This window comes from Scardinius erythrophthalmus (assembly GCF_964197995.2).
Source record: "Scardinius erythrophthalmus genome assembly, chromosome: 25".
Taxonomy (NCBI): domain Eukaryota; kingdom Metazoa; phylum Chordata; class Actinopteri; order Cypriniformes; family Leuciscidae; genus Scardinius; species Scardinius erythrophthalmus.
The window spans coordinates 18,540,755-18,564,845 of record NC_138245.1 but is presented as its reverse complement, the minus strand read 5'-3'; the positions used below and the strand labels follow the sequence as shown (position 1 = coordinate 18,564,845).

At 37.6% G+C, this 24,091-nt stretch overlaps 1 protein-coding gene across 2 annotated transcripts in view; it reads right to left on the bottom strand.

The window, feature by feature from the left end:
- The window catches only part of cdh4 (cadherin 4, type 1, R-cadherin (retinal)), a 251,683-nt gene that overhangs the window by 151,863 nt on the left and 75,729 nt on the right, over window positions 1-24,091 (bottom strand). For both annotated transcript variants that reach the window (XM_081357558.1, XM_081357560.1), the window contains one exon: window positions 2,971-2,994. In XM_081357558.1, the coding sequence (XP_081213684.1) occupies window positions 2,971-2,994 (24 nt within the window). The remainder of the gene's footprint in view (window positions 1-2,970; window positions 2,995-24,091) is intronic.

Below are 24,091 nucleotides of genomic sequence, written 5' to 3'. Positions count from 1 at the left end.
TAAAACACATACAATTGACAAAGTTTAGTGAAGACGCACGTGAAAGTGATCTGGCTTCAAGGCTCGCGCGTTGTCAGAGACATGACACGGCTCGGCTCTCTGTGTCACAGAAAACAGCTCGCAAGCACTGAAGTGAGATGTTTTCCATACTGTTGTTCTTGAATGGTGTAAAATCGCTTGAATGTTCAAACTGGCAAGCCTTTAAACACATACAATTGACAAACCTGAATTTCGGTTTTAATTACATTTGAATTAATCGTCCAGCCCTAGTCTGTCCTCTTCTTCGTATACTATTTCTGGCCTCAAAGACAGGCCTAGAAACCATCTGGTCTAGCAAGCCAAAAATAAACAAAAGCCTCCTCATTTCAGCAAACATACACAGTGAGTTTATACCCAACAAACGACCAAAGATAAAGTCTCAAAATACAAGAGCAATGGTAATGAAAGGACGAACTGAAACTTGTTTGAAAAAAAAGAAGATAGAGAAAATCTCCCGGATTCTCTTTAGTAATGAGGTGCGCATAAGCTGTAAAGCAATCTGTCATCAAAACCACAGAGTTCAGCCAGTCCCACACAAAGGCCAAGGACACAGAGTTCTGCTTCATTCACTCTTTCATCTTCATTCCTCCATCTCTCAAACACTCACCTCCTTTGCTGCTTTCATTCTTTTAGTTTAAGCCATCAACCGGTATTCATAGCGAAGAATGGGGGGGGGGGGGGACTGGGCATTCAGCAAAAACACTCATATAAAGTATTGACTTGTGTGTATGCAGAGCCAGCATGTCCTATAGGTGATACAGGATGTCGGCTATGGCCTTGACATGACGGAGGAGGAATTGTAAGACAGTCTGGAATAAATGAGTAAATCACGACGCCGGATGCAAAAACTCTTATCAAGTAAACCACACTGAAGATGTTAAACTGCAACTATAAAGACACAAAGGGGTCAGAGGACACCAAGGCTGCATTTATTTGATTAAAAATACAGTAAAAATACATTTAACAAAATAACTGTTTTCTTTTTATAATAATTTAAATGTAATTTATTTCTGTTATGGCACATTACTCCAGTCTTCAGAAATCATTTTAATATGCTAAACTCTAATGCAAACTCTAATTTGCTGCTCAAGAGCCACTTCTTAATATTATCAATGTTGAAAATTGTGATAATGTTTTTCAGGATTCTGTAATGAATATAAAGTTCCAAAGAACAGCATTTATTTGAAATGGATATCTTCTGTTAGATTAAAAATATCTCTATTGTCACTTTCGTTCAATGTAATGCATCCTCGCTGAATAAAAGTATTAAATTCTTTAAAAAAAGATAATCTTACTGACCAAACACTATTGATTGTAATATATGCCTTATTAAATGTTTTTATTTTTATTTTATAAAATGTTTTCCCTCTACTTTGCCATTCCTGTTTTAATTTGTCCAAACAAATTTTTCTGATTACATTGCTGTATAATAATAATCATTTAAACACATAGTTACAGTTACTGTGTGTACCAATAGAGCCCATTTTCATGACCTAAATTTAGGCCTTTCAAATCTAAAGGCCGGGTCTGTGTGCACATGCAGTACGTATCCCTGTATATACAGCTGCATATACCAACATCTACAGTACATTGTATTTAGCCACTTATACCTGAAGTTTTGCATATGTGTGTGTCGTGAGGTATGTGTATGTGTGTGTCGGCACCTCAGGTCTAGCCACTTTTGAGTCACGCTCATGGCTCTCGACAGGACGGGAGAGTGTGTTTGTGCGAACGCATTCATGTAAGGCAGCCGGAGGAATAATGTCTGCTGTCTAAACAGTGACCGTCACCATTACTGTTGTCAAGATGATGTCGTCAACATATTTCTACATCGCTTCAACCATATGGCCCTTTCTTTTGTTTGCACTAATACCACACAAACACAATAAAACAAGCATTAAATACTAAAATAAAGAAGTTCCCCGGTCCGCAGAGAGTTTTCACATCCTTTAAAAGCTATTCAAAGTGCTTGCATGAGCCATATTATTATCCATTATGGTGCATTTGCAGAAATCTTGAATGGCTGCACACTATTTGTACCAGCTTACCGTCTCACAAAAGATCACTGGCAAAAAAAAGTAAAATGTGCTGGCCTGGAAATACAGACCCTGCTGGCCTGCACATATCCTATTCTCGCGCAAAGTGCAGAGTAAACGGAAAAACTGAACCCAGTGCCACATCTTGTTTCCACAAAGCATTGTGGGCGAGTGTGCTTTGAGTGCAAAACATATACAGCTCGAGTTTAGGACAGGACTGCCCTTTAAGCGCAGACTCTGCAAGGCTTTTTTCACCCTCCTTTCTGATCGCTCTCTTTCTCTTCGTCTCTAAACGAATGTAGAAATGATCAGCGCAGGTGTTATTTTCCAGTGGCCCTAGCAGCCACCCTGCAGGTGGACTATATGCTTATCACGCAGTCCATTATATCCAGCACATGCGCAATGCTTCCAATGAGGCTCTATAACAGCATCAATTCAATAGCAAAAACATCAAATTTAAAAACTGCCCCCCCACGGAGTCAAATGTACATGAAAAAGAGGTCTGTCTATACAGCGACTCCCAGGGAAGCGCCTCATCTTTGACAAACAGCCAGTGGAACCGCAAGGGGTGATTGACCGAGTCGAGAATGATTGAACGAGCATGCTGGGAAAATGTGCCGGCTCTGAAACTCCGAACAGATCTGAGGGAGCAGAGGTGAATCTTCAGTAATCACTAACAAAGATTGGGTTCTCCATGTCAGTCAACAGACCTGAAAGTATGCAATGTAAATTTCAGAAAAAAAAAGATGTTCATCTGCTGCCGCAGCGATGCTCCGGTCGGATGGAGTCACGAGCGTTTGTGGACCAACATTGAGAAACAATAATCACATTTGAGATCTGGCACATTCAGAGTCATGCAGAGCTGTTTCAGGGAACATATTTCTCAAGTACTCACCATGGCCAGATGACAGCAGGGTATCTACAAGTGAGAGAAAACAGAAAGATGGTTAGAAGAAGAAAACAACTTTTATACACAACATAGATATTAGCAAGTAGTACAATCAATAGACAGGATTCAGCACAACAAACCTTGGAAATATGTACACATAAGGTTTAACATAACACTTTAAGACACTAGTATTCGATTTCCAATAATTGTGCTATTATGGCTGGCCAATTGAGTCATTTGAGTCATTCATTCAGCCAATTAATTCAAAAACATTGATTCATTCAAGTCAAGTAATTTTAAATGAACGAGTCATTCAACCCTTTATTCAACCAATTTGTTGAAACACACTGAAACATTTGTTTAAAAATATCAAATGATTGTATTTATTAGTCTTTTGAAGCATTCATTCATTCAATTAAATCAAACGTAGTGATTGATTGAAATATGAGTCACTGAATCATTCATTCAACCAATTTGTTCAAAAACAGTGATTCATTCAAATGACTGTAAATAAGTGAGCCACTGAGTCGTTCATTCAACCAACGCATTAAAAAGCAAAACAAAGATTTATTAAAATGAATAAAAGTAAGAGAGTTGATGAGTAATTCAATCAAACGATTTGTTCAAAAACAAATTAATTCAAGTGACTGTTAATATGAGTTGTTAAATCATTCATTTAACCAATTTGTTCAAGCACATCTATTTGTTGAAAGTGACTGTCTTTATAAATAAGTTAAATGAAACACTTGGAGTCGCAAAAAAGTTGATTCTGCTTTGGCTTTGTTTGGAACTCTGTTTTATTAGAGAAGCAAAACTACACAAAGTAACTAGTAACATTTATAATTTTATTAAACCAGTAATATTAACTTCTTGCCAAATCACAGCCTTGCGCTTGAATGCTCGAACAGCTCTTCCAAGGCTTTTCCCTTTAATTTCTGTTGTACATTTTCAGAGTTCCACTTCACTCTCTATGCAAAATAGGAAAGGGGAATTGAATTTTCAACCAGCCAGCTCAAATGACTACATCTTTGGGTTGAAATAAAGTTTTGTCTCAAAGTTCATGCATTACTTCACCTGCGAGTCCGCAATCCATGTTTCAAAACTTCTGCATGTGGGAAATCACACACAGACAACATCCAGAGTGCTGTAGGTCTTCCAAACAATGTTCCTTTATTCTACATGAATAACAATTTCTCATTTATTCAGCATCTCATCCCCCACTGCTGCGAATTCAGGCAGTTCCTCTCTCCTCCCCAAGGCTTCACGCAGACTCATTGGCACACAATCTGGGCATTTTGGCATGGATACAGACTCTAACGCTGTGTCTGAACTCTCGCCCATGCCTAAACCTTGTAGCGCTCACCAGGAGATGACTAACAATCACTGTTACGATTTCAGACTCCCAGCACGTACGGGCCAGGCTTAGCCAACTGTAAAACATCAAGGAACTTGCTTCTACCCTGAAAGAAATCTTATACTTCCTTCATTTGAATAATGAACTAAGAAACGCTCTTTCGCTGATGATTCATTCGAGATGCAGACACACGTTTAGGTTCAATTAAGAAGCTCCTGCCCGAAGAAAATAATTGTATAAAACATTTTCAGCATTCCAAGGACCCACTCAGCCTTTCCTGTCTAAACACTGTCTGTTCCCTTGAGTCACGAGCTCCCGTTATGTGTTTAAATCACTCTTGCTGGATGACTATGCATGCACTCTTTCATACATCTTCGAAATGGAAAGGTCATCGCAATTTATTTCTCTCTCTGAAAATACAGATTACTTCGTTTCTTATTCAATAGTGTTTTCGGTCAATGCCAGCATACAGCACGAAAAACCCAAAGTAAAGCCATCGTGAATGTTTCCTATGAACCGTGCAGAAGACAAGTTCTGCTTTTCATCTCGGCACTCTTTGTATCAATGTGACAGGGCCTTGAGGTCTCCAAAGATCCTCTGCAACACATTACTGAGCACATTATTGTAACATTACAGAGCCAGTATAATTAAAATTGTGCTAATGAACAGGCAAATGTACCAAAAAAATGAACGTTTCATTTTAAGTGCAGAAGTAATACTCAATTCTGCTGGGTCTTGTTAAAACAAGCAGAGGGAGACAAAATGAGAAAGAAGATGATGCAAAGAAATGTATCTACCAACAAAACACTCCCACAACAAAAGCATGAATAATTCATTGCACAAATGGCAACAAACAATATTGCGTTCCACATGGATTTCTGTATTAATTGGAGTGAGCGTAGTGAGAAGTAGAAATTTCCATGTTCCTCCATGTCTTTCTCCCTACTGGAGAGAAAGTCGGAAAGTTGGCTTCATACAAATTAATTAGTTGTCTGATTATGAAAAACAACAATGGACTTTATTGTTTTTGTTTGTTTTGATTAATTATTACTAATGGGTTGCGTGCAGAATAACAATGAGGTAAAACACTCTTGATTGCTTAAATAAGCAGAAGTGCACTGCAGAAGGTTTAGGTCGTCAAAAGCAGTGACGGCGAAAATGAACATAATTCTGGGGATTGATTCCGTTATTTGAGCTTCTCTAGAGATGGAACATACATTGTTTTAATGTTTATCATCACTATATTAATAGGAGATTTGAACCCGAACCTCCCACATCAGCACATGTGTTTGGATCCTTTTTCCAATTTGGATAATGTATTCAGCCACAAAAATCTCACCTGGATAAAAGCCAAAGTCAGAGTGGAAAAATACAGTGTGTTTGCTTTAGTAAATTGCTGTTGTCTATAACTGAGTATTTGTGTGCAACAGGATTAAGCCAAAAAATAATATACTTTACGCAAATATGCCAATGTAGACGCGACTGAACATCATTGGACATACTAAACGTGTTCCTGTGCTGGTGGAAATAAGCCTCAGTGCTCAAGGGGTCAGTAGAGTTCCCTTCAAATGTCTTTGCAACCACACTAAATCGTTAGATCGGACCATAACCATAACCTTAAACAGTATTATTATATATGTAGCAAGCTATATAAACAATACAATGTCAAACTTAAATCATTTGCAAAGTAGGGCTGTGCAATTAATTGAATTTCGATTTCGATTTCGATTTTGGGTCCCAACGATTACCAAAATAGTACAATCGAGTAAAAACGATTATTTTGCCATATTCTGTTTTGAAAGAACGCTCTAATTTTGTCTTGTGTTCTGAATGACGCGCGCACGCGCACATCCGCCCCTCCCGATGCCATAAACTCTCTCAGCTCGAATGTTTAAACTGATAAGACTGCCTGGTTCAGATTACACGATTTTTTTGTCTGTTACGATAGTCACTGTGTCAGATTACACGATTTTGACTCCTAAAAATCTTGTTATGTCGTGGACAAGAAACATGTCAGACTACACGTTGTTTTCCGACCAGTCATCGCGAGCCGTCTCACACACTCATTCACTCGCACATACACACGCTCACTCACATAGCCTACACGCAATCACTCTCTCACACACACACACACACACACACGCTCTCTCACTCACACACTCACTCTCGCGCACACACACAGTCACACACACATGCTCTCTCACTCACACACTCACTCTCGCGCACACACAGTCACACACACATGCTCTCTCACTCACAGTCACACACTCGCGAACACACACTCTCTCTCTCACTCACTCACTCGCGCACCGTCGTCGTGGAGGACCGTTAAAAAATTAAACATGCTAGTCTTTTTGTCGTGATGTCGTGAAGCATCGCAGACGCGACGTAGGTTGTCGCCCACTATGACACACTATACGAGATGAAACGATCGAATCTTGCGTCCCGACGCCCGTTGTCGTTTGCGAATCCCCACGACACCCTACGTCAAATGGATCGTGCCAAAATCGGGTTAAAATCGTGTAATCTGAACCAGGCATTAGTTACGATGCAATGCTGGCCCGATTGTGCAACTGACAATTCCGTCATGTCCCGACTCCTGAACGCGAGAGTGTAGTTTCGACGCTTGCCTTGTCCAACCCATTCAGAGAGAGAGACAGAGAGAGAGAAGACGCGGCGCCGCTGAACACTCGCGCGGTTTGTGAAATTGCGTCTTGGAGAAAGTTTTAAAATGATTGATTTGATTTTATAATCTGTGTGGATTCATTTAGGATACTCATACAATCTACAGGCTAAAGTGAGTCAATGTTTGCGGGGGAATTTCCCGCATTATAAGTGGTAGACCTGCGGGAATTATTAAAATACTCATTGAAGTATTATCTGTTATATTATTTATTTTAATAGTTCAAAAAGTACAATAAATGTTCAAATTTCAATTTTTTTTTTAAGAATTGTTGAAAGGTGTCTTTGGTAACACTTTACAAATTAGCATTAGTTAACTACCTTAGTTAACATTAACTAATAATGAACAATACTTCTACAGCATTTATTAATCTTAGTTAATATTCATTTCACCATTTACTAATACGTTATTAAAATGAAAGGTTGTATTTGTTAACATTAATTAATGCACTGTGAACTAACATGAACATACAATGAACAGCTGTATTTTTAGTAACTAACATTAAAAAAGATTAATAAATACTGTAACAAATGTATTTCTCATTGTTAGTTCATGTTAGTTTATACATTAACTAATGTTAACTAATTAACATTATTGTAAAGTGTTACCGTGTCTTTTTAATAAATGCAACACGTTCCCAAAGTCATGTGAAATAATCGTGTTACATAATCGTGATTTCAATACTGAACAAAATAATCGTGATTATGATTTTTTCCATAATCGAGCAGCCCTATTGCAAAGCAATTTTTTTGGTCAAACTGTTGCTCTGACAGTATTTGACCCTGCCATCTGGCCATAGAAGAAAACATTTTGTTAATGCCTGAAATAGCGACCGTTGTGGCAACCCTAAAGGTTCAATTACATTCTATTGTCAATTGTGATATATGAAGCACAGCTCACACAGAAGTCCCGTTCAAATCAAGCAACTCTCTATTGGTCAACACTGCGACAAAACTGGCGATGAGAAATCAGCCTAGGAAAATCTTTCACCCTCACAAAACAATCTAGGTCGTGTGAATTTCTATTGAAATCAATGGATTATGCCCACAAAAATTCAACAACTCCATAATAAGAATGCACTTTGCACTTGCATTATAAATTCCCAAATGACGCATTTTGGAACGCAACAAAAACTGCATGAAAACATAGCATTTGCGTTCATGTACCTGCATGTAGTTTGTTTCTGGCCTTAGCCTGTTGAAAAGAAACAACATTGTGTATCACTATGTGTTTTGTTTTTAGATGTGTCTGAGCTGGTGTCCCCACCAGTCTTCTCAAAGGGATAGTTCACCCAAAAATGAAAATTCTGTCATCATTTACTCACTCTCAGCCTGTGTATGAGTTTCTTTCTTCTGTTGAAGATATTTTGAAGAATGAGATACTCCAAACAGTTAATGGTCCCCATTGACTTCCATAGTGTTTTTTCTCCATTCTATGGAAGAATTCAATGTGGCCCATCAACTGTTTTGTTACCCACGTTCATCAAAATAACTTGTTTTATGTTCAACAGAAGAACCTGAGGGTGATTAAATGATGACATAATTATCATTTGTGAGTGAACTATCACTTTAACTAGCCTAACCAGCACTGGTTTTGCTGGAGAACTCCAAGAAAATTTATGCTAGTTTATTTTTTATTTTTTCACAGGGTAGGCTTTATGTTATCTACAATATGTTGTAAACCCAGGAGAGTTTGATCTTGAGGATCTAGCTTTTGGATAATGCGAGGATAGAAGTGCAAACCCATCTTCTGAACTGAAGTCCAAAGTGACCGAAGAATATCACTTTCAATCTAATAACCAAGCTCAGTAGGTCTAAAGCCTCCATGCATCATCTCATATCTCTAAACCTTTGCAGTTGTGGGCGCAGCCTCTCACTGTCATATGACACACCATAAAATAGGTAATATCCTGTAGGTGTGTGACATGGTTAAATCCGGCCGCGTGCAACCGTAGAGCAGATCAGGAGGATTTCACACATTCAGCGAGGTAATCGGAAAGAGTCTCCACAAACATACACACACACATGGCAGAGGTAACGGAACAACAGAGGGATGCGCGTACAGCACAAACAGATTGTGAGGGTAATTCAATTTCCTGCTGCAGCACTGAGGCTCAAATGGTCTCCATCAACGGCTGGTTCTGTAATTTCCCCAGCTGGACTCTGACCTCGTCTCATGCATTCAAGAGATGCACCCGGGCCAGCGCCGATACTCCAGCAAAATACTAAAGTACAGAACTAGCACTTTAGACGATACAGTAGAATGACGTGATAAGACAGCACACGCTCTGTTAAACCTGTTGTTGTTGTTGTTACAAAAGAAGATACACCCTTTACAACACAGTTAAAGGAATAGTGTTGAAAAAAGACCTGTGCAAAAGTGTAATACTAAAGCGCTGAATATTTGTAGCAGGGAATGGATGTACTACTGATGCATTATTTTTATTTTGTGACAACATTAAGTGTAACTGGGGCATGAATTTACATTTCATACAAATAAAAAAAGTGTGAGGAATTTGCCTCCTCATGCCTCTCTTTGAAAATGTGGTAAAAAAATAAAAATAATGCATCAGTAGTACATTTAAGAAATATTTATTTAAGAAATATTTGCATGTATATACTATATATATATATTTATACATAATTTATATATAAATAAAAAAAAAATTCTTAAATATATACATATAAAAAAATATATTTTTTTTTTTTTTGTGAACTTATGTTGAGCTGTTCTTTTTAATAGTCATCTTATTTTCATCAGTTATCATGCTCGGTGAGCACTGTCACAGTTATGATGTATCTTTAATATCCACAAGCTGATTGCTCATTAAAAAAAACACATTCATCATGTTTTAGGCAATTTCAAGTATGATTTTGGCATGATATGAAGCGGTGATAAATGGCTGAGTCATTTACTTACTTTTTAATTAGTCTTTTCCATTAATGCCATCATTTTGTTCATTAAGACCAATTTGCGAACGCGCACGAAAACAAGAGGCGGGATTTATCGCATTAACCAATCATATCCAATCATAGCGCGATGGAGGGATTGCCTCCTCTCACGTGACTTTCCCCCCATTCATTCTCAATTAACCCCTATCAAACTCATTGGACGCTTTAGGGGGTCTGTTAAAACTCAATTGGCTCAGGGGAGGCAAGAGAAGCGGACTGTGGGTGTCACTTTTGGATACTGTTACTTTAGATAAACAAGTGATTTATACACTTTTTAACGTCACATTTTGTAATATTTGTGTTGTATTATTTTTGTAATATGTGACCCTGGATCACAAAACCAGTCACAAGTCGCACGGGTATATTGTGGCAATAGCCAACAATATATTGTATGGGTCCAAATTATCGATTTTTCATTTATGCCAAAAATCATTAGGATATTAAGTAAAGATCATGTTCCATGAAGATATTTTGTAAATTTCCTACCATAAATATATAAAACATTTATTTTTGTGAGTGAATGCAGAATAATCACAAACATAAATGGACAACTTTAAAGGCAATTTTCTCAATGTTTAGATTTTTTTGCACCCTCATTTATTCAACTTTCATATGATGTATAAATGTCAATTTAAAAAAAATTACCCATGTGACTGTTTTTGTGGTCCAGGGTCACATAGGAGTTATTTTCTCATAAAAAGTTTTTGAGGGGGCAGTGCCTCCCTTGCCTCTCAGAGCAAATGCCAGAGACATACATATTTTATGATATCTGGCAATTACGTTTAATACAACAGAACTCAGCAGTAATGCGATTAACAAGTTGAGTTATTAAATTATTAAAACAAATTTGTGCTGAAATATACATCACATACTAACATAACCTGTTTTAATCAGTAAGCTGCATAGAGACTATACTATTAAAAGCCTTATGGTCAAATTTGACATTGTGATTTTCAGCACAAAGGCCTAACTAGACACAACTGGTGCTGATCCAGACTTTTGGATTCAATAACTTCTGCAAATTAAGAGAACATAGACGTCTGACCATATGGCTCGCTGATTTTTGGACGAAAGTAAGCATAAATTCTCGCAAAGCTAAGATGCTCATAATATGCCTGCTTTGTCAGGAGCAAATTAATGCACTGCTGGTAAGATATTATTCTTTTTTGGGTAAGAAACTGCTGATGAACAATATTTATGAGTAAATCAACTGAACCTCATGTTATTAAGTTTCATCTATGAATGCAATATCACGCGCCCTTAGTGCAGTTTTCAAGATCTAAGAAAAATGTGAGATAAGAGATACATTTTCTTGCATCAGGGTGGCCAATACAGAAATGCTTTCCTCATCTCCTCAGGAGAAAATATTTGTATGTTTTGATGTCCGTACTGCACATCAACGCATTTTGGCAACACAAAATATTTCCACTCGTTTTTATATGTGCTTGCATGTTTGTTTTTATGAGAGTGTTCTATATCCGTATCATTGACTAATTAGAAATGAAGGGTAGTCAGCCACAGTTTGTGGCTAATCACTGTTGGTGCCAAACCAGCACTAACTGAGGCAGATTTTAGTTTGTTTTTTTGTTTTTTAAATGCAGTGCCCTTTGTGCTGTTAAAGAATAGAGAGATGCAAATGCATCTGTGTTTGAAAGGTATTTTGGTAGATATGTCAGAAGAGAATAAGCTCAAAGGAACGGATGTTAACACACGCATTTACACACACTGCAACACAAAATTCTCATGACTACCAACAAAGAGAGCTCTGCAAGGGTCATCAGATTTTGTTATACATAGTCATTTAATTGTTTTTCACTCATTGCCTGATGTTCTGACAAACGTAAAAAAATTGGATGAGAGTTCTTGCCCAAGAACACTGCTGATAATACTGAAGGAGCTTATATACGGATGCTGTAATAGGCATCGTATTCCTATAGGTGGACGTGGATCAGCTGAGAGTCAGCTGATGTGAGCTTGACTAATGTGACCTGCCAGAACTCCAGGTTAACTGTCATTGTAAGTACACTGTAGGAAGCTTTACATTTACAATAAACGCATATACATAATTCAACATCACTATCACAAATGTATCATATTTGCTCATCAATATTAATCGTAAGACATTTCGTCTATTAGTAGTAACTGATTTTGCTGAAAGGCAGATGTTAAGTAAGCACATACTACAATTACAGCCCACCATATTTATTTAATTGTGCCTTGTGAATTCAAGTGACGGCTCTGCGATTACCACTTACAGCGCGAACTGGCATTTTACACAGCCAGGAAAGCAAAACAAAACTCATAAAATATATTGTTCATCTTCCAAATTATGAAGCAATGGATGAACTTCTCAAATTGGGGAGGAAACAATCTCCCGGTTAAATTGGTTGCTAAGGTTGAAAGCCATTAAATCGGTTAGTGCTCAAAGTAAAGCAATGACACGGTGTCTCTGCGGTGGGTATGTTTAGGGCCCACAGTCAGTAAACGATTGCACATACATGCATATTCAGTCTTATTTCTGCGTCTCAGTCACTTTCTCTCTCCCTGCCCTGTCTTTTCTCTCTTCCTTCATCATGCAGTCGGAGCCTGTGGGCACAGTGTGGGAGATAGTGCAGTAAGCTCTCCTCTCCTCTCTCTAATCTCATTTCCCACTGCCTGGATTAAACAAATGTCTGTCATTACCGCTCACTGGTGGAGGGAAGGAGGGTTTAGGGTCCACAGGAGCGGCAGAGAAAAAAGGGAGGGTGGGAGTGACAGAACGGCAAAGAGAGAGAGAGAGACAGAGAAATGGAAAATAAAAAAAAGCAAGAGCAGGTACTAAAGAGACCATCAAATGAGGAACCCAGGGAGATAGCGAGAAATTGAGACAAAATAAGAGCGAGTGATGGAGCGGGAGAGTGAGATATTTTAAGAGCAGTCTTCTCTTACTTTCGACAAACCGTTCACTCTAACTGCCCACAAGTGGGCCGCAGCCATAACAGGACCAAACAGAGCTGGATAGAGCTGCACAACATTGAAAACACTGACATTTACTTTACTTTTTCTGCCATATATATATTGAAATATGAAGAAATACAGGAATGGTCACCAAATGACTTGAATAGCTATATTTGAAAAGAGTTCTAGAATGAGTGGGGTGATTTTGTTAGAGAGTGTGAAATAAAAATAAAAGTAGTTTTTTACTCTTTCCCCATCAGCCAGCCACCACCAGCGTTTTTGGTCATTTTTACAAAAATGTCATGGCCCCCAAAATATTTTGTTGTATGAATATCTGAACATGCAATATATCAAAAGAAAGAACATAATCTCTTTTAAAAAAGCACAATTTTGAGAAAAAAGCTGAGAAAATCATGTGTTTGTCAAAGACTACATCAGGATCATATTCAGAATGATGAACAAAACATAGATGGAGTAGTTCAAGTCCATCAACACCCCCAAATCTTCACAGATATAGCTCGTCCTGGGTCAAAATTTCATTCAGTAACCTTAAGCAGTTTTGATATGGTGTTTAATGTTGATGATCGCGTTATTTTACATAAGCATATGATTACTTTTGATTGCTTGTTTCTGCATCTCCTTCACCTGTGTTTTTATCTGGAGATTCTGATGTGTAATAGCGCCCCCTACCGTATAACAGTGAAAACACGGAAAGCCAGAAAATTATGTCAATGGCGGAGAAAGAGTTAAGTTAGGATTACTCTTTACAAGCACTAACACAACTGAACAGTTTAAACATAGGGTCCGATTTGTGAAAAATGCAGAAGGCGGGATGTTTCTGAAATGTTTGTTTTTTTATTCATGAAAATAAATCACGAACCACAGGGTATTTCACACAGCTGTTAAATTAACATTTATAGACTAATTATGAACTTTAATGAAACAATATCAGAACATTTTGAAAAGGAATATTTTAATTTAACTTATGCCTTGTCCTTTCCTTATTGGGAAGCACTCATTAGATATATTACATTTACAGATTACCTCTGGACCTGATTACATAATCAGAGGATATTTGTTTTCGATTTGAATTGGTTCATTTCAAGCTTTCTATAAAACATGAACATCAAGTATTTAATACAAATATGGTTTAAAGCACATTATATAGTACAACTGTCTTAATGTCATCATTTTCAAATGTTAAAGGTGCATTGCGCAACATTTCATGTTAAAAATACCCGTTTTTCTAACCCATACATGCTTAAACAATTGCCTGTTGGGCTGAATGAGCCCTTCTCTGATCACTGCAATTGCCTCTTGTACAATAAAATAAATAAGAGGGATTTGGGTCGGAATTTGAGACTGGGCGTGACGTCATGCGCGTTCAGTTGCAGTTTTGCAGTTACGCTTGTCGCCATAGGGGGCATAATTCTGCAAAAACTCAGAGACTTGCGCAATGCACCTTTAAACCTTTTATTTTGCCAGGTTACGCCAAATGGATGCAAGCACAGCCAATTTCAGAGTGAAGCTCGGCACTTTGCATCCGGGCAGATCATGTATGCGTGTGGAAAAGCAGTGTCATTCTGGAACTGGTAAGGCATTTATTTATTTCATTAAATCCCAGTCTGCCTGATTTTGAAATCACACTAAGCCATATCATGATATCAATGTTATTTTGATAAATCGTACAGCCCTGGCACTGAATAGAAAAGAGACTGAAACGAAGAAGAAAAGAAGAGGTGACAGTAAGACAGAAAGCGAAACGACAGTCCCCCCACCCCGTCGCTAAGAAAAATTGCCAGCGTGTGGTAACACTACATCAGAAGACCCAGTGGCAAGTCTTCCACCATCATCAACCAATCCAATGTCTTTTTCATTGAAAAGAAAGCAACTCTCCCACTATCAGCACATAAAGAGCGGTTATACACTAAAGGTGCACCTAAAGCCCAAAGGGGGTCTGTTCCACTGCGTCTATAGTTAGTCCGCTTGGGGTTCATTTCAACATTACCGTCCCCTTTTCACCTGCGGTCGGTTTACAGCCCGCTGCCGGAGAGATGTTGTCAATCCTGATAGAGTTTATATTCCATATTTCAAAACAGACATTTAGATCCACAAAGGGCCCATTGAGGCTGAAATGGTGTGAATCCATTTCACCACAGGGAGGGGGCGGGCGGCAAATTCGTCCTCCCCACCTCCGTCTGGTTTATTACACCGCACCTGACTGGCTGGAGGTCCCGGTTGATGGACCTTTAAGTGTTTAGGACTACGAGAGCAGATATAAATTCCCTCCGAGGGAACGCTCGCTCCAGGTCAGTGAAAGGTAGTCTGACCGCGTATGACTCACAAGTGGTTTTCTTTTCCGCAGCATTCCAAACACAATGGTCTGTGAAACCAGAGGGAGACACGGAAGTGGAATCATTCGACTTCATTTCGCTATTCAGAACTCGTCGGGGAGCCTAATCAGCAGTAATCTCGTCAACCAAATTACTGACAAAAATGTTTGTTGACAAATGTTTTTTTGTCAGTGATAAAGAATTGTGGCATGCTATTGACGAAAATATGGTGTGAAGAAAACAACAATGAACGATATTAAAGGAAATGTTGTCATCATTTACTCGCCCACATGCCATTCTAACTCAGTAACATTTTCTTGCTTCTCTGAAACACAAAAAGATCTTATGTAAAATGTCCTTAGGCAGCTTTCTATACAATGAAAGTGGATAGAGATTTAAAATGCTCATTAAAAAAGGGATTTAAAAAGTACCAAAAAATTTATATAATATAATATAATATAATAATTTGCTTTCATCAATGCATCATGACACAAAGCTATCACACAAATAACTGGTAAGATTTGGCAAAGATTTTTTTTATATTTTTGAAAGAAGTCTCTTAGGCTTACCACGGCTGTTTTTATTTGATCAAAAATACAGTAAAAACTTGGTCATGCAAGTGTATATCTTTGGAAGACCCTATTCTAATCATCATACTATACAGTACATACCAGAAGAAAAAGAATTGTTCAACATAGTGTTATGATACATTTTTGTCTATCCCCAAGCGTCAATAAATGGAAAAGCTGCCTTAGGACATTCCTCCTTTTTGTCTGACAGAAGAAAGACAATAATACTGGGTTAGAATGGCACAGGGTGAGTGAATGATGACAGTGTTTTCATTTTGGGATGTACTACTGTATGCCTTAAACAATGCACTAACAATATTTTTATAGATTCCATATAGAAAAAACTGATCCAAATAATCCAATCATAGCATGCTGCATATTGATTTATTTGATCTGAAAGAGCTGAACACCAGTGAACTCATCCGTTCTGATTAGTTTGCTCAAACACATCCTTTATACAGTATGAGATTAAATGGCCTATATCCACAACATAAACATAAAATTACAATTTCTATGCAATACTACATCTACATTAACAATAAATGCATGGGTGAACTCGCATATTCTGCCTACCATATAACTTAGTTCATCTCACACTGTGAATACATTGTTGCAGAAACAACACACTACAGTATAATGCAATATCCAGAACACAGAAAATGATGTTTGATGATGCTTTTACAATAGAAAAATACCTTAATATTGAGCAACTTACATTTTAGGCACAGTAGTGTCAGGGTTATATTTAAAGAGATAGTTCACCCAAAAATGTAAATTCTCTCATCGATTACTCACCCTTGTGTCGTTCCAACCCCTTAAGACTTTCATTCATCTTCGGAACACAAATGAAGATCTTTATAATGAAATCTGAGAGCCTTCTGTACTCTCCGTTGACAGCTATGCAACTTCCACTTTGATGCTTCAAAAAGTTCATAAAGAGATCGTAAAACTAATTCATATTAATTGAGCGGTTTAGACTTGATCGCTTTATATGATGAACAAATTTAATTCAGGTTTTTATTCACATTTAAACAATTTTGAAAACTTTTTGAAGCATCAAAGTGGTAGTTGCGTAGCTGTCAACGAAGGGACAGAAAGCTCTCAGATTTCATCAAAAGTAATTTGTGTTAATTTGTGTTCGTGGGCTGTTACCCGTCCAAACACATAATTTGTGTTCCAAAGATGAACAAAAGTCTTACAAGGTTGGAACGACATGAGGGGGACTAATCAATGAGAGAATTTTCACTTTTGAATGAACTATCTCTTTAAGTCTGTTTAGTTTCATTGTGTTCCCTGTCATTGTTAGTTCCCATATTCGTTAATGAGTTAAACACCTGTTCTGTTGATTCTCCTCCCTTGTATACAGTAGAGCAGGGAACGACAACTGGCGGCCCCAGCAATATTTTCTGGCCCGCCGGATTATTTTGGAAGTCCTAAATGCTGCACAAAACTCTTCCACTACTTGAGAAAAGCCGTAGTCGCGCGACGATTTCACCGCCGCATACTGTGTGAAACACCCATAGGGAATCATGCGGCGCGGGATTACATTTTAAAGTATAACTGTGCGTTCACACCGGACGCGAATAGCGCGTCAAATTAGCGCCTGCCGCGTCTAGTTATACGCTTGACCACTTTGTGTCCATTCGCGCATCAAAAGACGGTAGCGGTCAGAACTCTGGTGTAGCCTAGGCTACTTTGGACGGAGCGGGCGGTCTGACTGACAATAGCCCACTCCCGACATCTTTTGACAGCGTATCCGCACTTAATTCTGACCACCTGTACACCTAGCTCTGAAGAGCTGTTTGGTACTGAAACCATTGTCAGTCGACAACATTCTTTTTTTGCAAGGATGTTTGAAATAGTTCGGCAGAAAATAGCCTAGGCTACTTCATTTGTCAGTATAGGGCAATATGATTTTCATTTATGTTGCTTAGAAATTTGAGTGATAGGCTTTGTCCTGTTTAATTTATGTTAGGCTATTTATATTTCATAATTTATTTATTTATATTTTTCTCTGCTGACAGTACAATGTTAAAATAGCCTATTTATATTGACACAAACACAATTTTTGTATAGCATTTATTATAGGCTACTTAATCTCATTCTTTCCGTTAGAGACATTTGAATGTGAGATTATGGAAACGAGATCTAAATTTTGCGGACCCGTCAGGTCGGGAAATAAAGCGGGTGAACACCGAGCGTATTTTAAGCGGTTGCTGAATAGAACCTTGTGGGAACAGGACGGAAAAAAACAGTCCCGCGCAGACCTCCTTAAACCTTAGGTGTGTATGTGTGTGTCCCAAATAAATAATAATAATAAAAAAAGGAATAAAGTTCAAAAGTAGGACTGTAAGCGAATGAGGTATGATTGCTATTCACACCTTTATTAAAATGGCTGTAATCTGTTACCACAATAGTACTTGATCTGTTTAAAATGATTTCCTTGATATATGCCTAAGGTGTTAAATTAAAAATTAAAAATCAAAATTAAAATTTGTCTAATCCAGTAATTAATTTTTTCTATTTTTGATCTGAGCACAATCAGAAAACCCATTGTTATTCGTTTTTTTTTCATTTTAGTTCAGGAAATAAATAATGGAAAAACAAGTCGTTTTTTCATCTTTTTAATTTTGGTTTTAATTTAAAAAAAAAAAAAAAAACGATTGAACGAATGATCCACGGACGGTGACGGACCCATCATATTCCGCGATTATAGGCCTATAAGAGTATTTAATTTGTATCCATAGGCCTACTCTGTGTAGCTGGCCCGCCATCTACTGGCTAAAAAAAATATTGGCCCGCGGCCCCTGTAGTAGAGTATATAAGCCTTCAGTTCATTCAGTTCTTTGTTCGGTCTTGTTTAGGTTTTGGTGGCTATCCTGAATCAAGAGGTTTTGAGCGTATTCACTTAAGTGAATGATTAAATGACCCATTCATGTTTCGTTCTTGAATTAATGTACTGGAGGCAACATCGCACCGATCTTCTCCACACGTTCACAATGCCACATCTAATTCTTCATCTTTAGGCCTGATTCATTGACTGTGGGATCCTGTTCCTCCGATGTTCTCCTCCTTGCTCTCTTTCAGTTAGCGCCTCCTCTTAAATGGCTAGAAATCCATTGCCCTGCTTGTGCCTGTCCCAACGGGCTCAGCACTGATTTTAATGAACAGGATATAGTGGATGAAGAGAAAGAGAGAGCAAGAGAAAGAGCTCCAGGCTGCAGAAAGATCGTTAGAGCTTTAAGCTCCATTTCAAGACCTCCCTTCTGAGGTCTTGCGGCTCTCTTTCTCACTGGTCATGATGAAAGTGAAATAGAAGTGCTGAATACGGAGAGCAATTTGGAGAACAGAAGTGGAAAACAAAAGCCGCGAGTAGCCTGAGGGCACTACATTGGCCTTTGAGCAGGGCAGCAGTTCATACTTTTAACACAGCCTCCTCAGATCTTAACTGAGCACGTTTTTTTTTTTTTTAAACATGAAGTGATTCTCTGTCAAAGTGTGAAAATTCAAAACATTGTGAATCAAAACACAAATGCAAACTGTTACAGAAAAGAAACTGCCAGGATAAGTGCAACTCAAACCAACTCCAACATGTGAGAACTGCAAACGTAAAAGGACCGATGATTTTCAATGCATGTTTCCAGTTTAGAAGACTCAATGAAACCCTAACAACCACTAAAGATCATCCACCTTGGATGGATAAATGTTCAATTCGAGTCATGAAATTCACCAAGATCAAAATATTGTATTATTATTATTATTATTTAAATAGCGATGACGCGAACAAAATAGATCAAATCATGTATTTTAAATAGTCACCATTCCAATTCTTTTATTCTCCTTTCTCTTAGGGTTTAAGTTTGCTTGGTGTGTTACAAATAAGTTTGATGTTGTGTTTAAAGTCTGTGATTCATAATACAAGGATGTGTCTAGTGTTTGACTATGTATTTTGTTCTGACTAACAGTAGTATACCCACACATGTAAATAAAATAATGAGCAATATGCATGCTGTTGTTGTCAAATGTAAATATTTTATCATTATTTTATAAAACAGGACAGAACAATACCTTAATGTTAAGCAAATTAAATTTTAGACACAGTATTGCAAGTTGTCTGGCTTGTTTTCGCTCCGACAAATATAAATAAAAATACATCCTAACAAAGCCACATCAGAAACATTGCGCGTATCCGACCAACACCTAGTAGTGGTGTTTCATTCCTGAATGAATCAGCGGTTTTGAAAGAATCAGCAGTTTTGAACGAATCGCTGGAGTGATTCAATTACCTATTCATGTTTCGTTCCTGATTGAATCAAATTTTTTTAACGAATTGTTTGAATGAATTATTCATTGACTCACTAATGAAAACTAAATGGCATACCCTTCCCAAAGTGCCCTTTAAGGGTGCAAAATTATAGTTTGGAATTCGTCCATGGTTTTGTTATGAATCAGCTATTTTGAATGAATCGGTTGAAAGAATGATTCAATGACCCACTCAAAGACAGCCGTCTCTTTACGGACTGAATAAATGTTTTTGAAACAAATCAGATGAACGAATGATTCAAATGATTCAAAAACAATAACTTGCCGCCACCTACTGGCGTAATGACGTAACCTGCAGAAAAATGACTGGAAAAAAATCCCCACCAATGTAAAGTATTTTATATTATATTAGATTATATTAGAATTGTTGCAATTATAGATGTGGATGCAATTGTATCTGCTATGTTATAAATATATTTGACACTGATAATGACTGTTACAATTATCTCTGCTCTTTCCAACAAGAGTAGTTAAGGATCAGTGCTGGTGACCGGAAGGTTGCTGATTCATTCCCTATAAGGATCCATTAGCGTTGTGCCCTTCAGCAAGGCACCAGGAGGACCGATCCAATAATAACTTCATAGCAACATCACATGGAATTCCACCTGCGCTAGTCATGCAGCAGTAAATAAAGACTCAAAGCATATTGTTCATACTTTTTATCATACTACTGTACACTCAGCAATCTTTCATGATGCAGAATGTCTATGGCATTTGGCCCATCATTAACATTTTCCAAACAGCCATAACCTTTGCAGGGAAGATTATAGTGGAGAATATAGAGGATACAGTGCGTCCTTACAGTCGGCTCAAAGTCAATATATGCTGATCTGGATAAAATGTAAAGAAAGGCTCGCTCTGAGAATGGCTTTGTCTGTGAGTTAAGCCTGAACTTTCTCTGATGTCTCCATGTGTGAGATGGGACCACTGTGTCTTCTCTTAAAGCACACAAGCCCTTGACCAAGACCAGATTTTCTAATCCTCTGCACATTGCCCAAAGCCGGTCAATGGAGCAGATAAAAACAGGAAACTGTGAACACAGAGTTTGAAAATTGACATTTACTTAACTTTCTGAAAACTTACAGAGGTTGGGAAGAATCCATGAAGCAGTGCAGAACCAAGGGCCTTATTTTATAATAATTGATCATAAAGCAAGACCTCAGAAATCCTCCATTTGCTGACTCACCCTCACATCTGAAAAGCAGCTTTCATATGCAATGATAAAGCCAGACAGATAATTTGACAAAAGGTGATCTTTCCCATTACATGTGTATACGGGTCATTCTTCAATCAGCGTAGCGGATCACTTTTGATCTTGAAAAATACAACTTTTTCAAATTTCATCTGCTAAAACATTTATCAAGTCTGGGGATTTTGGGATAATGTGAGATAATCTGAATATTTGATATTGCGCATGATGGTAATGATGTGTGATGGTAATGATTTTAAACTTAGCAAGGAGTTGGCTAGGATTCAAATAACTTTGAAATATATATTTTTTTAGTAAAATGGTTGTTTATGAGGGTTTGTAACAAAATATTGAAGAATAAAATGTAATGTGTTTGCTACAAAAATATTCACAGTTTGCAAATTAAATAAATATGACTATTTAATGTATGTAGAATAAAAAGTAGACTATTCCAGCTTTCGTTATTATTATTAGATAGTTATAGCCAAATTATAGAAAAATTCAGGCAAATTTAACACATAAACCTTCTTTAAAATAACGCAAAACGTAAATAAAGACACCCATTAAAAAGTTGTTACAATTTTTTTTAAAGAATGATCATGCTTATTTGATCAAAAATCGAAATCCAGTAATAATGTAAAATATTAACTAATATTATCTATTTTTTAAAGTAATTCCTGTGATGGCAAAGCTGCATTTTCAGCATCATTTCTCCAGACTTCAGTGTCACATGACCCTTCAGAAATCATTCTAATATGCTTATTACTGCTCAATGAACATTCCTTAGTATTATCATCAATATTGACAACATTTATCCATTCTTTGAAGCTGAAAAGTACAGCAATATAAAATCTTTTCTGTCACTTTTGATCAACTGAATGCATCACTTCCGAAGAGAAGTATATTAATTAAAAGTTAATTTGTGAATGGTACAGTAGTGTAGATACATATTTAAAAGCATTTTGTCTTTATAAAATCATGAAATAGGACAGAATTTTCCCGTCTAATTGAAAAACCACCCATATATGGACTGAAATCTGTTTTTATGAGTACTCGGTTCTCCTATGAAAATCTTTTATGGGTAATAACTAAATGTGCAGAAAAGAAGGAAATGGAAATCGTGATTTTATAAGCTGAAATCTAATTATGGCGTTTTGTGTTATCTGTGACTCTGCATGCCTTAGTTTTTCCTCAGCCATGACAGGACCATTAAAACACAAGCGACCAAAAACATTAACGTTTTGATGTAGTAAGGACATGACAGGTTATGATTACATTTTATCCTGAGAAAGGGAAGCGGAAGCAAAGTGAGAGAGAGAGATGGCACGGCTTTAATTAACAGTAATGCCGAAAGAGAACCAAGGGATAAGAAACAGTTTGTTCATCTCAAGCTCTGCATGTTTTTATTTTGTTTTCACAGGTCTCGTGGGCTGTTACCTGTTTTCTTAGACACTAAGAAGGTTAATTGTTCAGTTATGCTGCAACTCTCACATAGTGTATACAGTCGACGAGGGCGGTCGGCAGAAGGCCGTGTATTTTGCGCAACGCATTCCTGTATTTTACCTCAAAATCAAGAGGCTTTTTTCTCTTTTTTTTTTTACTATATGGATGGTATAAATAATTTATAACACTAGACTGCTGTTGCGTTGTCTTCGGTCCTGTGGGAGAAACAGTTCAAAGTAATAAAGCCGGAGATAAACGCGTAAGATTGAATGCATTTATTAAAAGCCCTCAGAGTGGGAAAACAGCCCTGTTCTGCAATGGTCTGTGTTGCAGTTCTGAAGGCCTTTGAAGTACAACTCCTGGCATTTTCCTCCTAAAATAACTTCTTCATCTTTATCTGTGTTCCCTCATGTCCCTTGAGTCCACTAGAAAGACCCCAACACACACACACACGCACACTCGTACAAAAAGCGTAATGACTTCTTTTGAAATCCAAACAGGTAATTTTTCCCTCCATTTTTACCATATTGTGGGCCACATTTCAAATGTCTGTACGCCAACACGACGATTTTTTTCTGAAAATAATGAGAGCTATCATTCTGCATGTGGATGCGTTCTCATTTTTATAAAACACCCTCCCATCGTGAGTTATATAAACACAACTATTGTTTTTTTCACATGAGTGCAAAACGTAGAAGGTTAAGCTAAGACTAATACAACTAATAAAGGGGAACGGCAACATCACAGCAAACATTTGCTGAAGCGTCTCGGAGGCATTTCATCAACAAGACTGCTAATAAATTATTAACCTCGTAATGAATATATTGCTGTGAGGATTATGCAAACTTCCAACAAAGCCACAGTGGACTGCAATGCATCCTATTATCTTTCTGAAAAATACATGAATATATTTCTTTTTGATCTTAGACGCCATCGTTCCCTGGGAGAGGAACGAGTGCAACCCGAGCACCTGGGTTTGGTCGTGGAAGAGATAAACTGTATAAGTGGAGACCAAACTTAAGTGCTGTAGTATTTTTTTTCTTTCATCTTAAAAATGGCAAACCTTTTAAACATTTCGAGAAGTGTTGAAGCTCAGACACTTCCCAGAACACAAATCCACACGCACCTGACACACAAAGTGAGGGTGATGAAAAGAGAAGGGGATGAAAGCCTCCCATGACTGAAGGCGATGAGAGGGACAAAACTGAATTTCGGAATTAGGAGATGACAAAATGAGTTCGTTTCAAACCTCGAGCCTGGTTTTGAGTAGCGGTTTTAAGACCACTGAAGGAACTGGGGGAGTTTTTTGTTCGTTTTTTTTTGGCAGGATTAAACCAACACAGAT